The 16,922-nt window shown below is 45.0% G+C and overlaps 1 protein-coding gene across 6 annotated transcripts in view; it reads right to left on the reverse strand.

The window, feature by feature from the left end:
* SMURF1 (SMAD specific E3 ubiquitin protein ligase 1) overlaps positions 1-16,408 on the reverse strand; it is a 42,106-nt gene extending 25,698 nt beyond the window's left edge. For 4 of the 6 annotated variants that reach the window (XM_015876900.3, XM_015876899.3, XM_015876898.3 and 1 more), the window contains exon 1: positions 16,201-16,408. In XM_015876900.3, the coding sequence (XP_015732386.1) occupies positions 16,201-16,255 (55 nt within the window). In that variant the 5' untranslated portion in view covers positions 16,256-16,408. Of the gene's footprint in view, positions 1-6,615; positions 7,095-16,200 lie in introns of those variants that run through there. The other 2 variants (XM_085513891.1, XM_015876897.3) reach the window with 2 other exon arrangements.
* Between the last annotated feature and the right edge of the window lie 514 nt (positions 16,409-16,922).

The raw sequence follows: 16,922 nt of genomic DNA on the forward strand, positions 1-16,922 counted from the left end.
TTTCCTCCCACAAAACACCATCCAATTTAATGGACTTGGAGTTTTTACAAGACTCGCATTTCCTAAGTCCAATAGGAAAGGCAGCACAACTGCTCTCTGCTGCTTTATCAAGGAGGGAAAAGAATGAAACAAAAGACCAAAACCAGAAGTAATACGTTTGAGGACGTTTGTGTCTAAAACCAGCCAAGGAACAAGGCAGCCATACCAAGGAAAACAAACCCAGCCTTGGGTTTGTCCATTGACCACCTTGGGTTGGTCCATGCTGCAAAACATTTCTGGAATAATGATACACAACAAACCTGGGTCAGCCGTTACACCCAAGGCTACGGGGTACAACGATGGCTGTGTTTTCTAGCCCAGCATCACCTCCAGCTCCTTGCCCATATCCTGCCCTGCTTCAAACTATCTTCCTGCAGATCAGGAGGAAGAAATAAGTCTGCCCTTCCACAGCAGGACCTGTGTCAGCAGGAAGCACAGTACTAAGGGTCTACAGCCAAGTGCCATTTCAACAGAAACACCAAACTCCAAACCTAAAACATGTTTTCTGTCCCAAAAAGCGGTTGGTATTTATAGTCCCTCATACACAGGCAGCATCAATACTTCAATATAACAGTTTGAACGTAAAACGCTATTCTACGGGAGGAAAAATGAATACAATTTCACGCATACTTAATCTCAATTTGAAAACTGAGATTTGTTTTCGCAGACAGAGCCAATATTGAGCATTTTTGATATCTTACAGCAATTAAATAAGGTACAAAATCAACTCAATAGGAACCAAATTTTCCAATTAGCTTATTTTAATACACAGTACAAAACTCACGTCTGGTTCTCATCAAACACTAAGTAGATTGCTCGCAAGCAGCAACACTGTTATTTCAAAAATGAATGGTGTTAAGTCATGTGGAAGTTGTAAACTACGTAAACGATTAGTCACATAGGCTCAAATGCATCAGGAGAACAATTTCAGTTAATTCAGATGGAAACCTGCATTAAAGCTTTACCTGTGAGTTGGGCTCCTGTCAAAGCAGGACTGCTTGCATCCATATTGAACTAATGCTGCATGGGGAGCTGAAGAAAGGCTGCTGGTAAGAGAGATGCTGTGGTGACCCAGGACACCTCCAACTTTGACATTAATTGCCAACAAAATGAACAGCAAGAAAAAAAGTCTTTAAAGGCACTGAAAATAAGAAACAACAAACGTTGCTATTTGTAGAACCTGTAAGTCTCAAACATGACCAACGTGGTTAAACCATTCACGAATCCACATTTCTTCATTCCTTCTGAAACATTATAGAATCCAGGAGAGAATTTTGGCAGAAAACTCAGTTTTGGTAAGGAAATGAAAAGCATTCTTTATATTAATACCAAGAGAGGCATCAGTGCTGCCTCACTGCTTTCAAACCACATACCTCAGGTAACAAACGCCTTACAAATTGTCCCCAGCTTCTAACACATGTAGTTGTTTTCCATGCTCATATTTTAAGCGAGGTATGCTGAGTGCTTTTTGGCATGTTTGGAAAGAAAGATAAAATGTCTCGAGTCTTAAGTAAAGCTTTTCAAAGCTAAAGGCTCCACTGCCAAAGGAACCACTTCATGCCCTTGCAACTTTGCCTTCCTTATTGGTAAATCTGCTGCTCGTTTTGTGGTAAGCATGATAACAACCAGATGAGCTGGAGGAGAACTTTCTGAACAGACCCAAGAGCGAGCTCGGATTTAAAACCAGGACGCTGAAAATCAATATTCACTGAAGAGTTAACAGCGTGCAAAGGCTATGAGCAATGAGTTCATTTTGTTCTGGGCTACTTAGCAAAGGGACAGCCAAAAACTGAACCAGATGGAACTCATTCAGAAGAGCTTCTTTCTTCCCACGGCTCCCCAGGCTGCAGTTATCAACCTGAGGATAGCGAGCGTGCGGATCATCAAGATGGAGCTGGTGCTTGAAGGAAGTGGCACGGCCTAATGGCCCATGATAAATGATGTTTTGATCCTAACCTGGACCTTGGTACTGGGTTATAAACCATCCTTGTGTCTTGTAGGAATAAAACCTGTAGGATTTGCTCAAGACAGAATTCAAGCATTCTACTGACTTCTCTCTTTGATGATGATCTCATTACCAGTTCTTGTACGGGCATAGCAAGCAGTTCTAACCACAAATCTTTTGCTGGTTTGTACCGACAGCATCTGAAACCAAAGAGTATAGAGCACTGAAGTTTTAAAACACATTTGTTTTAAAGCACTCCGTTGAGAAAAGCTATTACTACAAAAAAAAACAACCACATCAGGTTAGTTCAAAATACTCCTTGGTACTTTGCTGTAGGAAACCTATACCAGAAAAACGAAGTGAGCACTTTGATTTGTTACACACAACTGACGCTGCGTGCCGTGAATGAAGCAGGCATCCCATGAGCCCCATGCAATGCCCTCCTGGCCTGTTCTGCTGCTCACAGCTGAGCCACATGCAGGAAATCACCTCCCAGCCTCTCTCTTTGCTTTCATTAACAGCTCACATTCAAATCACATCCATCAAGCCTCACAGGATTAAAGAGGCACATGCAAAAACCCAGGAAAACGTTATCAGATGTTCAGGTAAAATTCCCAATTAACTGAAGCTGATTATTTAAGCACTTAGTTACAAGAAAGGAAAAATAAGGCAGTAACTTAAACACAAGTGAAAATAAAGGTGCAAAGTTTAAATGCAGGAAATGGAAAGAAACCTTTTGTTTGCTCAGGTTCAATTCCTGGCATTGCTTCTGATTTTGAAGAAATTACACTGGCTGTTTTAGGATATTGGTATCAGCTACTGGAAAAAGCGAATTCTAACATCTTATTTGCCTCAGTTATCCAGTCTGTTATAATCTCTGTCAACATCTGCCCAAGATGCTACACAAAGTGCTCTTTACTGTCTTTCTGCATTTTATCACGTTTAGAAAGCTCAGTTTCAACCTTTCTTGTTTACAATTGCAAAAACATAGCAAGTCCCAGAGCCACGGCTGTGCCTGCCCCAGCTGGCAGAGGGCACCAGCACCCAGAGCTGAGCAGAGGTTTGGGCGGCGTGAGGACAGACAGCAGGAGGTGACAGCGGCTGCACCATCAGCTGCGTGGGGAGGGAGGGAGGACAGCAGTAAGGAAGCTGTGGAAGAGAGGGAAAGGAAGAGGATGGGACAGAAGTCAGGCTTGTTCCATAAAAAGACTGTAATTACAGAGATATAAATAGCTCGTTGAAGCTGAATTTTCATTCATTCACCTACTTTTGCTCTATTAACCCTAATATAGAATCACTGTTTTGTTCTGTATGACACGTCTGTACATTGCAGGAAAAACATCCTTGGATTGTAACACACTTGCCTAGGGATTAGTATAGAAGCTTTCCTATGCAGAAAAAAACAAGGATCTGATTTAACAATTGGTCATATCCAGAAAATATAACAGAAGATGAGAACAATGTGTAGGAGACTTTTTTGTGCTGCTGTTCTGCAGTCAGCCCTGTCCACAGGAAGCACTCACGCACTCTCCAAACCTACCAAACCACCTATTAGTCACCCTACAAGTGCTTTGGCTGAACCAAACTCCCTTAGTTCTTATCTGATCTCCAGGCGAGGTGATGTGCCTCCCAACGCCAGCAGGCACATGACTGCATTCTGCCTGAGGAAATGTGGGTCAGTAAGCACACACCTGGCTACTGGGGTTGCCTGCTATCCAAGGACTGGTAGCAGCACGACATGGAGCACTGGGCTGTCTGCAGGCACACGGTGCAAGCGTTTGAATTCCATCATGCTCACACCAAACGCCAGCCCTAGAAGATCAGCACCGAGTCCAGCAAAACGCTCTGTGTCTTACTGTCATGCTGAACAGCACTGAAAATGTTAAACTGATTTAGAAGGCTGACAGACACATCACAAATCAGCAGCCATTAGAAGGAAACATCTTCCTTCAAAAATAATTAATCACCCGTTGTGTTTGAGTACAAACACCCAGAGCTCGCAGGCGGGTGTTACGCTCAGCTGAGCAGCAGCAAGATGGACAATCACATTTTGCTGCTTCTGTGCTCGGGTAATGCTCACAGCCAGAGCTGGTGCTGCTGGTACCCAGTCCCCAACACCCACCCCCAACACACCTTGACCAAGAGATGGTCAAGCTGGATGTGGTTAACCAATAACTTCACGTGGCATTTTAGTGAGCCCTTCTGCCAAACGGCATTTCCAATGAGTAGCAAAGTTCAGCAGATCCACATTGTATCAATATCATCCCTCTCTTGCACAAGCAAAGTGAGCTGCTTCACTTCTGGCATTTTAAACAGAATGTGTAATTCTTGTGTGAGCCATGGGAGGCGCAAAACTGAATAGCACCAAACAAGATTTCATGACAAGAAGGCTTTTATTCGGAATAAAGCCGTATCAGCCTATGTGTTACTCCCTTGTTCTAATTATATAGGACAGAATCTATTTAAACTGCCAAGTTAATGACTTCAAATTTGATCAATAGTCTCTGTTTATTCAGCCCAGCACCACTGACAGTCACCGGGAATGAACAGCAAAACAAACAGCCTGGCTGGGGCAAATCCATGGCTGAGGTGGGTTGAGTAAGAAAAAGCAATCCACAACAGCAAACATCCTTTGATTTAGCTGGGAGGTGGGGAGGGAAGGCTCTTCCCTCTGAACACATTGAGACAGCCCGATCCCTTTGTGGCCATATGACATTTATCCATATTATTCTACTAATGACCGAGTGGTGAGCTGGGAGCTCAAGCATAACTAACATCACAGACACAGAACGAATCCAAGCCTTATCTTGTACCATCTAGCTATGCTAAATATTTCACATTTGTTTTCAGATTAAGCCATGGTAGCACATGACAACAAGAGGAGAGCTGTAAGCCTTAGGATTGCATGCAGGAACTTCCCCCATTGTCACCATACCCACTGCTGAAGGAAATTTGCTTTGGAGCGGCTCGGAGAAAGGCCGGAACCAGCGCCTTGAGAGCAGGATGACAAATGTCCTTGACTAAATCTTCTGCCAAAAGATGCGAGGAATGTTTTAGTTACAGACTAGCTTCAGAGAGCAAAATAAAAATAGAGTTTAGAATGAAAGCAGATAGCGTCCAGCGTGCACATAGCGTTCTAGCAAAGATGTCTTTAAATGAAAAAGCTTTGCAAATTCAGTTTCTCAACAGTGGCTTAACAGCAATGTATATGGAAACCCTCCAGCAATTTTTCAAGAATACCTTTTAAACTATCCAATAAATGAAACTCCCTTGCTAATCCCAACCTGAATCTGCAGGCTGCGATTGTGATGAAAAGGCTTCACTGCACAGCTCTGACCAGGATGTTCACCATTTTCTCAGCGCTATGCTTTCATCACTTTGCCTGCAACACCGCCACGATTTGCCTTGTACAAAACACTGGCATCCATTGCATCAATAAAAGATAAATCATTGCTGCTGAGATACCTCGATCAAAGGCCTTATATAAGTAAGATGGAGAAGGTGTCATGCTTCTTCCTATCCAGCCTTTGTGTATACCTTTCATACTCCAATATGACTCTCCTCCAGTGACAACACTCGGCTGCTGGATCACATACTAATAAAACATGAAGTTCTCCTGAACAAAACGTTCTTCTCAAACCACTACATAAACACAACCAAAGTCTAAAATGTAATACTTAGAAAAACAACACGTAGAGACAGTCGGTTCTGTCAAAGCCTCCCAAGTTTGCTCTCCATTTTAAATTGATTAAATAGGTTCAATACATTACATTTCGCATGGATGGTTAGCAGTGCTAACGCTCTACATAAAATGAAATGCTCTGTGAGGAACACTCTCACCAGGGCTGGCTCTCACTGCATGCATTACTTGCTCTCACAGTAATTTAGTATAACAGGGCCTAGCAATTTCACTGAACAGCATTACAAAAGCCATCTCTTCACAGTTCATAACACAGAAGCTCCTAGAAATACCTATTTCTTCGCAATGGACTCAGCACAGGGAGTGCAGCAGGAGATAGGCTGACACTTGGTTTACAGGAGCTGCAGAACATCACTTTTTTCTTCTTTTTTTATTAAGAAGGCAGTTTCTATTTATCAAGGAGTCAAGATATTAAATGCAAACCTTTATTTCCATTCATATCACTAACACAACTCACACGCCAGGAAACTGATACTGTCCAGGCGCTGAATGACAAACTGCTGGGGAGAAACAAAGGAGAGCAAGATTTAATAAACAATTTTCATAAGAAAAACCCATAAACAACATTTCTCTTCCTGGCTAAAATAAGCTGCGTGGCATTAATTCGAAGTGATAGCGCTGTACTTTTAATTAAAAAATGCCAGTAGGAGGTTGATGCATTGTCTGATGCTGCAAGCAACACACACAGGACACAGATAGATCTCTGTGCAAGGAATTAACACACAATTTCATCTGGGTTAAAAAGCAAAGCAAAACTCCTAAGTCAAAAGCAAAGTACGCAAGGGGTTATTACAAGTGATTGATAAAGTCATCTGGATGTTTCTCCCAGAGAATATCATGCTCTGAGAAACAAAAAAAACCAAAAGAGACAATGCTGGGAGAACAACTCTGGTTGTTCACTTATGAGAGAAACGAATGAAGATAAACTTACTGTAGGTAGGTGGTGGATTGACACACACGTGTCCTTCCTGTACCATCCCAGAACTGCTCTCCCACTCCTGCTGACTCCCTCCAGATCTCCAAATGAAGAACCTAATCTTATTTAGATGAGAACGAGAGGTGCGATGCCTTTTGCAGCCTTGTTATATCTCTTCCAGTCTGAAAAGAAGCTTAAGTTTGTCCCTTGATTTCATTCATCAGCCTGATGGAGGAGACAGCAGTACCCTGGCTCTGAGATGCACAGACAGCTTGGTGTGCCAGGTTTCACTGCTGAATTGAGGAACCACCAACCACTTAGGAAATGGATCAGTATCAGCCTTCTCATCTAGAAGAAATCCCCACAGAAATTTTTGCTGTGTCCTTTTCATCGCTTTTCAACTATGCCACAATTCTTTGCTGCTATCCTTAAATAAAAGAAGAAAGAAAAGCTCTGCAGCTCCACAGAGGCATCTGGAAGCACGGCTGTCTGAACAACTGGCAGCTGCTCTGCAGCACAGAAGCACCCCAGGAACAAGCAGGGCATTTTGGTTTTCCTTGCTGTAATGACTATGAGAGAGAAGCCGCTTCATCCCAAGGCTTCTAAACATATTTACCCACCAGCCCTATGATGACTATTTCAGTCATGTTTACACCACCAGCATCATCTTGAGCATCACAGATTACTCTGATTCCTTCTGCTGGTTCAAAGTCTGTTTTCTCTCTTCACATGTGTATGATTTACATCCTGAGGCAATGGTTAAAAAAAAATAAAGGAAAACCGCTATTTTTCAGCTCAGCTTTATTTCCTTTTCTCCCCTCTTCTATCCAAAATAGTTCTCATCTATGCCCTAGTTCAGTTTGGAAGTAGCACATGCAGACTTGATAAGCATCCCGCGAAGGAAATGCCTTGAATTGCAGACTACTTACGGCAGATTTTCCCAAGCAACTTTTTATAAACCCCATTTGATGGGCGCTTCGCTAATTCCTATTGAAGTTTATCAAAACATTACTTGTAGACAAGTCAAATTACCCCTGTGATTGAACAACAGCAAAAAGATCACTCGCGCCCAAGCCAAAGCCAAGCTGTTGGATTACACAGGAGCATTATTTATGCTGCTACCAAACAGACTTTTCTAATTCTGAGAAGGTATTTAATTTTAGACTAAAGAACGTAACACATGCACAACACCCATGTACACGTCCCTTTTGTCTGCCTGAGTCTCGTCCTAGCCCAGGGAAAAGAACTGCTAAAGCGGCCTGGTGACAGCAGCACTGCTGTGATGCTCTGTGCTCCCTGTGTAGCAGTCAGGGCCAGCTGTGCACCTGTGCTGTGTTATCAGCCTGTAACAGCTGCATCTTATTCATATGGATTGGGAAAAAATCTGTTAACGTTCTGTCCCCTAAGATGAACGTTACAGTATGTGACGAATTCTGAGCACCTTTTTAAAGCCAAGTTTACCTCAGTTGCATCACACAACCACCAAGCTGAGCAAAGCCATAATGGTTTGCAGTCACATCCCTTTGTGCACAGTGGGCCCTCGCTGCCTCAGACACCTCTGCTCCCTGCTAGCTCCACGGATCCTCCTGCAGCTGAACCACAACGTGCTTCAGTGCTCACCTGTAAAACATGGGGAGCCCAACAGAAATATTGTCCTCCTTGCTCAAAGTATTTCAGGAATAGGTTAAATGCATCACCAGCCCCTACGGTGTAAAACCTCTTCATGTAAAAAGATTCGGAGATGAAAAATTGGTTTTCAGAAGATCAGACTTTCAAAATCCCCAACGCTCCAGGCTTTTTGTTTTGTTTCTGTTCCCTCTGATCTGTTGCTTAACAGGGTATTTACACACATACAAGATCGTAACACGCTCATCACAGTGCTTAGCTTGACACGTTCCTCTCTGCAGTCACTAAAGAAAGTTAAGAGTGACTGCATGTAATTTCTGCTGTTATAATAACTTGAGGTCAATGTCATCAAGATATTGTCCAAGTTATCCCTTCAAAGGCTGACAGCACACCTCTACCTTATGCTGAGCTGCTCAACTCAGACATTCCCAAATCTGATGGGTTCTCTGCCATTCATGCTAGAAGTTCCAAGAAGCCTTGTTCCACAACAACGTGTCCATTAGCCAGGCTCACACATGTTCAATACAACATCTACACCTTCAGCTTCTCAGTTTAAATGCAAGATCCCATATTCTTACAAAACAACACGGGAAAACCCCAAACACATCAGCTGCAAGAATAAAGAACAAAGCGTCCATTGGAAGTCTATCAACCACTGCAAATCTGAATCAGATTGAAACTGTGCTTTTCCAAATAGTTCACTTGTGAAGGAAAAAAATAAATCAACAATCAACAGCACAATCCATACACTCAGTTCATTGTCAGGCTGATCTTTCTTATTCATGCTCTGCAGTAAAATGGAGCTCGCATATTATAACAGATGCATCCACTGAGCGCATGGAATGAGGCACTGAGGTCCATCCCACGCTGGGGACGTGACATGGACTGTGGTCAGGGCTGGAGGAATGAGATCAGAGCGATGCTGGCAGTTGTCTTCAAGCTGAAACAAATGCAACTATCTTAAAGGAGTTCTGACTTTTGAAGAGAAAAATCCCAATGGAGAGCTTCTGAGAGAGTATCTTGGAAATTTAAGGAGATTAATTAGAAGAACGGGTTTTCTACAACACACCCTAATTTAATTTTGTAAAGTAAATGAGAAAGGGAAACTTCGAACTGATAAGAATACATGCATTTCATTGTAGTCCAATGATTAGAGAAGATAAGCAGATTTTGATGGAAGACTGAAACGCAAACGCATGGAAAGGACAAATAAAATGCTATTCCTTCCATTTTACTCATTAAAAAATGCTACTTTATTCCAAATACTAAAATGTACCAAGGTGGAACTCATCAACTTGAAGGATAAAATGGCAACTTCTTCACAACTATCATTATACACTAGGAGTTAATGCAGAAGCAAAGACGACCACAAGACCAGAAAACATCAGGGCACCTCTGAAAGAGAGGCATCCAATCAGCTTCATGTGGGGCTTCTTCAAAACCTCCTGGGAAAGAAACATCTATTTGATAGGAAATAACAATCATGGCTAAATCTGGATGCTAGAGAGGCAATTCAGGAATACTCATTCTTGAAGCATCCCAGTGGTCACTAACACCAGAAGTGAGTCATGTGGACTAATGCCACCCTTCCTTCTTCAACACGTAGCAGTGTATACTTAAGTGACAATAAGGAAACAAAGCATAAAACATAAAGCTGGAAGGCACACCTGATTCCCCAGCATCTCTTACAGCCTTAATGGCACGGATTGGGATGAGGAGCGAGGTGCACAGAGGTGCACACAGCTGGTGGGGCGAGCGGCGCAGTCACCGCATCACAGCTCCCCAACAATCCAACATTGTTTCACCCCCGGACAGATGAACAAACTCCCCATTTAAATACATGCTGTTGCATTCTATTAGTATGCATAATAGTGTCCATATTCTGAAAAAAAAAAAAAAGGATTTTTCATGGGGGAGGGGAGAGCGAACGAACGGTGCTCTGCCGGCTGTGTGTCTGTGCTGCGAACTGGGTAGCCTTGGGGATTTCTGCCTGCTGTGCTTAGTGTCCTTGACAACAAGCCAGTTTGAATTCTGGCCTTTAACTTGACAAAAATGACTTAGTGAAGAGGAAGGCATCAAGCTATTACAGCCCTGTGGAGAGATTCTTTCTAAAGCAGCATGTGAGCTTATTCTGCCAATTCAACTGGAGCGTCATCGCATTTATCACCCAGCTCCAGCATCCCCAAATATTCCCAATGTAGCTCCCAGTTCATAAGAGAATATTTGAAAGAAAAACTCCCAATGCTTTCCCACTGTCCTCTCGTTGCATTTTACGACTTCCACAGGGATGACAGATGGAAACAGGAGAGGAACACGCCCAGGGATCCCCTTCAAAAACGGCAAGGTTTCCTTTCCAAGAGACGTGAAATGAAGTTTATAAGCAGTGTAACATCTTAACCCGTCACCCAGCACTGGCTCATCTTTAACCAACCAACAGGCAGGTTTCTCCTGCTGTCACATAAATATTCAGATACATCTTTTACAAATGGATATATATCAATATACACCTACAGTGAACCTTGCTGCAGGGTTTAGGAAATCACCATCTCTCTCTTCTTTTCTCTTCCAAGCTCAGCTCCTCCCAGCAGACGACAACACACACTCATACCCCAGCTTTTCAAAGTCCAGCCCCTCAGCTTAAATTCTTGATAAAGACTCAATGTCAGCAGCTGAAGTTGCACAGATGTGCTCATAATTCATCTTCGGGTTTTCCTCCACCAGTTCCCTGCAGTGAGTGACAAATTCCTGGCAAAGGGGGGTCAGCAGACGAGCAAGGAGATAACATCTTCAGTTATTGCAGCAGCGCCTGCAGGAACTCATCCGTAAGCATCTGAAACATCATTATCTGAAAGCAGCACAACTTCCCCACTACCAGCAGTAACATGAGTGCTTGCATTAACCAGCTGCATGGCTAACTGCAGGCTCGCTAATGTGCTGGCTGAAGAAGGGGAGATGGTATCGAGGCAAAACTGCAGGGAGTTGGTCAGCCGTATTGCTGCTCTCCCCATCAATGTCCTGCTGTTGGCCAGGGCTACACTCGAGACCTCAGCATGTACCTTATAATGCCTGAACAGGTCACAGCAGGAGAAATGTCACAGCGGCTGTCAGCAAATATCCTGAGATTTCACATCTCCCTGACACGTTCGCCCACCCAAAGCAACTCATGGTACAGGAAAGAACAAACCATTTCCAGATCGTGGCACTACAGCTTTGTTTCACTTCGGGACCATAAATCAGCATCAGTGTTTGGTTCCCAAATGCAAATGATCAAAGCACTAATACAGATAAAAGCTTTCAATGATATTGCAGAACCCATCACAAAAAGGTCTCATTGCTCACTCACAGAAAGCACTGGCTGACAGAACAGCCTCTTTTCCTAAAACCTTCTTTAATATTCTCTGCACCCAAACATGAGTTTCTCCAAATGAACAGGGCAGCCGAGTGAGTATTTAAGTCTGGAACCATAAATAGCAGCAAGTAATCTAACCAGACTAATCCAACTTTAAACATGTCAGCTGGACTTGCTTAAAGTTGGGCGGCAATCCAGCCAAACCTCCAACACACACAGTGCCAGGGCCAGCAGCAGAACCAGCCGCAGTGCTCCCACTCCTATTTACCTGCAGGGCACTGGTGGCTGCTGCTCTGGTGCTGTCAGCAGGTCGGGACCAGCAGAAAACATCCCAGCACGAAGCTCACTTCCTCACTGGGAGATCTCTCCATTTTACAGCACGGAAAGAGTAATGCTACAATGTTTTATAACACGATAAAGCCATTTAGGGAAGAGGATGAGAACGCTGTAAGGAATTAAATAAGAAATCATTAAGCAGCTCCGCAACAACATTCCAAATTACATTCCTTTATACGAAGGCACCCAGTTTGAGAAAAGAAAGTTTCAAGTTTGGAATAAAGTAGTTATTGTCTCTACTTTCGCTGCCTGAGGGAACGTTCATGCAAACTCCTTTTGGAGACGTAATTTACTTCCACCAGGACAATGGTGCTGGCACAGCTCGGACGTACTGAGAGAGACAAAGGCAGCAAGTCGCAGCCCACCCGCCTGCTCTTGGTTCCCACCCCAGCAGCCCAAAGATACCAGCTGTCCATTGCAAGTTCCCCCTGCTCCATGCCCCAGATTTCCATGCCTTTCCTATCAACAAGCCCCTGTGCAGCCACAAACAAGGGCAGACCCAAATGGCCGGCTGGCCAGCCTGGCCTCCTCTCACACCAGCACCATCAGTCTGCAGCCAGGACTCTTTCCAACATAAAAACATAAAACGACAGACAGCCCATGAGCTATTTACTACTTTTGATATGGAGATCCCTGCACAGATAGTCATTGTTTCTGAACACGGGACATAAAACTGTCTGGGTGGCCAATATTAGTGTTGCTATTGATCAGTCAGTTAACTCTGCTGAACCGATCAATACTACATTAGTCATGAAAGGGAAGCATTTGTGACACTTTTTAACGTATGCCTTCATAACAAGCTTAAGTGTATTGCTTTTAAAGAAACGTCATATTTTACTTCGGACTTGAATTCACTTCATTCTTTAATGCTTTCCTTAAATTACCAGTGAACGTCTGTGAAACAAACCCAAGGCAGCCATTTATAAGCACTTTGCAGATGGGACTTCCCTAAGCTGTTCTAAGTACAGGGAAATGAAAGTGGGGTTTTGGATACTTCCCTGCACCACCTCTTTGCCTTTCTTTGCCTCTGCTAACACAGAAATCAAACATTGCCTGTGAATGCACTCACCTCACATAAACCATGCACTTCCTCACCACCTTCCTCATTCCTCCTTGACATTTCTGACATCAAGCTCTCCTTCCTCTCGCCCTCCATTCAAATCCTCTACAGATACAATAACAAGCAGCAACCCAACAACCCCCTACACTGGGGCTGCCAAGAAGGAATGCCTTTCTTAAGGCTGAGGGATGACTGTGCTTTCCTGTTACACCAACTGCTGCTCTTCTGCTCAAGAACCTGCTTTGGCCATCTACACGTTTCCATGGGCTGAAATGCTTCATGATCCTCTCCCCTTTCCTGCTCCTTCTCTGAAACGATTCATTACATTTGAACTAATGCTTTTTCCTTCCCCATCTTTTCTCACTTCCTTCTCCAGCATCAGAAGCCAGACTGCTTTTAACACCTCTGCTGCAGCAGTGATGATAAAGCCATACCGATGAAGTCAGAACAGAACCTCGAGGTTTTCTGGTAGAAAAGCTGCACACTTAGTCCATTTCCTCCCAGCCTTCCCAATTGCATGGGATTTTCCCATACGCAAGTTACCCAGAACAAGAGCAACTCTGAGATCCAGCACAATGAGACTGCAGTTTTCACGAGTACTTCTGGGTGAAATAACAGTATGAGTAAGAAGCACATAAAGCTTTGGAGTTGATCAACCCTTTGGAACTGCCCCCAGGGAGCAGCGACTGCAGCAGCAAACAAAGGTTTTAGAGGAGGACATCAGCTAAAAAAGGGATGTGCTTCACAAAGGCCTTTGGACCACATTCCTCCCTGACCCAGAAGAACCTAAGCAGACTCCTCAAGCACTCACAATACCATTGCATTGTTCCCATCTCTTTTTTGAGTCATCTGTCATGGCTGCTCTACCCGCTGACAGCACGGATACAAAGAGACTACGGATATAATGACAAGTCCTACCTTCCTTTGCCTAGAGCTGCTCCCAGCAGTGAGACAAGGCCATAAGCACCCTTGGCTGCTCTATCACCAGCAGTGGTGAAAACAAAAGGAACCCTGCACATACTTTAGGAGAAAGTGAGATATCAGGTTCATGAGCCTTGAGGTCCTTTCCAACCTGGGCCATTCTGTGATGAGCGTGTTTGAGGACGCAGACATTTTAACCCATCACCCAAGTTACCTGCAGTTGGATCTGTTGATTTATTTATTTTTCCTTTCTAAACAGAACGTGTCATTTACCATTTCACTTCATTGCAATCTGCATCATGGTAGGACTGACACCACCCCGCACGAGCTGGAAGATCTTTTCTAATATATTCATATGACTGAAATGCTTTTAACACAACGCTTGTACAAACACCATGCCAATAAACAAGGAAAATGAGAACAATGCCTTTAAAAGTAGCAAGATTCAACCACCATTTGCTTTTCCTAATGCTCACAGGCACCTTCAGACTGAGCAGTATTGCACTACTGAAAGTAGCTGTGTGAAAACAAATGATTTCTAATCACAGGAAACACAGCGCAGGTAGTAGATCGTAACAGAAGACGTTCCCTGTCTTGAATTAACACCACTCAAAGCTCCCAGCAGCAGAACAGATGAGGAAGCAGCAGCCGCGATAGCTGCAGTGCTTTGGAGCAGGTAAGTCAGCCCAGCAACCTCCAGCCACGTTGAGGATGCAGCATTTCTTAACAACTCCAAAGGGAAACCTCTCCCAGAGCAATTCATTTCTGATGAAACGCAGCAATTTTTGTCATACCACCCAGGTCACATGCTTGTAAAAACCTAAAATGAGTTTGAGAGAGCAGAGTTCTCCAATATAATTAATTAAAACAACAAAAGATGAGTGAGAAAATCCACCAAGTTGCTCAATAAGCTGCAACTTCAGCCTCTTGCACAAAATGCTCTCAGCCAGGCAGGAATAGCACACGCTAAAAGGCAAAGAACACTTTGACGCTGCATTCGCTCTTTAGAACTAAAACCAACAGCTTCTAAAACCAACAGCTTCTGTCTGTTATTTAAACGATACCTGCCCGCTCCACAGGGCTGCGACCACAGCACAAGTTACTCAACTGCCTGCGTGTTGATGGACTGACTGGCATACAAACAAGGCACGTTAGTGACTGCGTTGGCATTTAGCACACGGCTCCACAAAACTGATTTCAGATCAAACATCGTCTTTACACCCTAAAAATACTTGCAGCCTGCTCGTGTCCGAAAGGATTTTCAGATTGATATTTTCCTTGCCAACTGCAGCCTCCTAAAGCATGAGCAGCACGGGATCAAGGAAGGATTAAAAGCAAACCAGGGTTTTATGTTGAAGAGTCGCTGCTGACTGATTGCAGTGCACACCAGAAGCAAGTTCACCTGGAACTGGAGTTCACCTTGTGCCATTTCTCTTATTGTTTGGCAATATCTCACGCTCCCACAGCCACAGTTCCATAAAGATCAATACCTGTGCATGGGTCTGAATGAACCACGGCACCGAGATCTCCAAGTATCCACCTGTTGCCTTTAAAAAGGTCAGATCGGGTCTTATTTATTAATAATTCACCCCACAGCCTTAAGAATCAGAACCTGTGCCTCTTCCCATTAGAACAGCAGCTCAGCATTAGCTGGAGCAGCTCTCAGAGCTAATCCAGACCTCGGAGGGTGCAACATAAATTGGTTTATTCATGTGTGCACACAGAGTTGATGAAGAGACACAGAGTGCAGTCATTCATTGGCACCTTTGGCTCAGGGGAAGGACTGCAGGAGTTGGGTTTGGGAGAGAAAGCAGGAGAGGAGGAGAGCGAAAAGGGAAACAAAATACAGCTAAACAACAGACCCAAAGCAATGAGACGCACACAGAGAGAACAACGGGGCTCTGCAACAAAGCCTATGGAGCCCAGCGGAGGCAAACGAGATGAGAGGAGGGTTCGGACAGAGGGAACCTGAGGGAACGGCGGCTGCACTGCACACTGCAGGGGGCGGGTGGGAACCGGGAACCGAGAGGGGGGAAAGAATAATAATAATAATAATAGAAATAACTTGGAAACGCAGCAGCACCGCGGGCTGGGAGCGGGAATGGGGGAAGAGGAGCGAAGGAGCGGGGGAACAGCTGGGCCCCGCCGCCACGGCCCGGCCTCACCGGCGGCCACGGCCCCCCCGGCACACACAGATATACACACACATACACACACATATATACACACACACATACAGCCGCCCCCTGCCCACAACCGGCCCCTCCGCACCGAGCAGCGCCCCGGGCCCCTCCCGCGCCGTTATTACCTGTGAGGCGGATCTTGATGCTGGAGCCGTTCCGACGCGTCCCGGGATTCGACATCGCGCCCTGAGGCGAGATCAACCCGCTGCCCCGCTCAACCCCATACGGGCCCGCTCCAACCTCCGGCCGTTCTCCGCGCTCCGATCGCGGCCGGACCCGCCGCCGCCGCCGCCTCAGCCCGACCCGGCCCGGACAGCGGCTCCGCTCCGCCTCAGCGCCGCCCCGCGGCTCGGCCGTGACGTCAGGAGAGGCGCCGCCATCTTGGGGAGGTCGGGGATGGAGGGGCCGAGTGCTGAAGGAGGAGTGCAGCGCCCCCTAGTGTGTGGGAGGACCTACAGAACACAGCTGCACTGCTAGGCCGCAGCAATGCGTTCCACACAACTCCAGCTATCACTGAGCTCAGCACTGAGATCCTCTTTGGTCAGAAAAGTTCATCTCAATGAAAGGTAGAAACGCTCTGGATTAGGAAAGTAAAGCATCACCAACTCAGCACGGCACCCATAGACGCTTCTCTTTCAATCCAGTGCTGCAAAGGTGAAAGAAAGCAACTTACCTGTAACAGCCTCAAATAGACGTGCAGGAAAAGCACTGACCTTTCCCTTTTTAGCTTGCTCTCAGTCAGCAGAACACCAGCACACAGCAGCCCTGTGTCCAGGCTCAGGAAGAGCAGGAGCCCAGCTCCGGTCCACATCTCCATTTACACCGAGGAAGCATCAACCTCAGGCTC

This window comes from Coturnix japonica, chromosome 13 (genome assembly GCF_054131305.1).
Source record: "Coturnix japonica strain WE chromosome 13, WE-NBRP24, whole genome shotgun sequence".
In the NCBI taxonomy this organism is placed as follows: domain Eukaryota; kingdom Metazoa; phylum Chordata; class Aves; order Galliformes; family Phasianidae; genus Coturnix; species Coturnix japonica.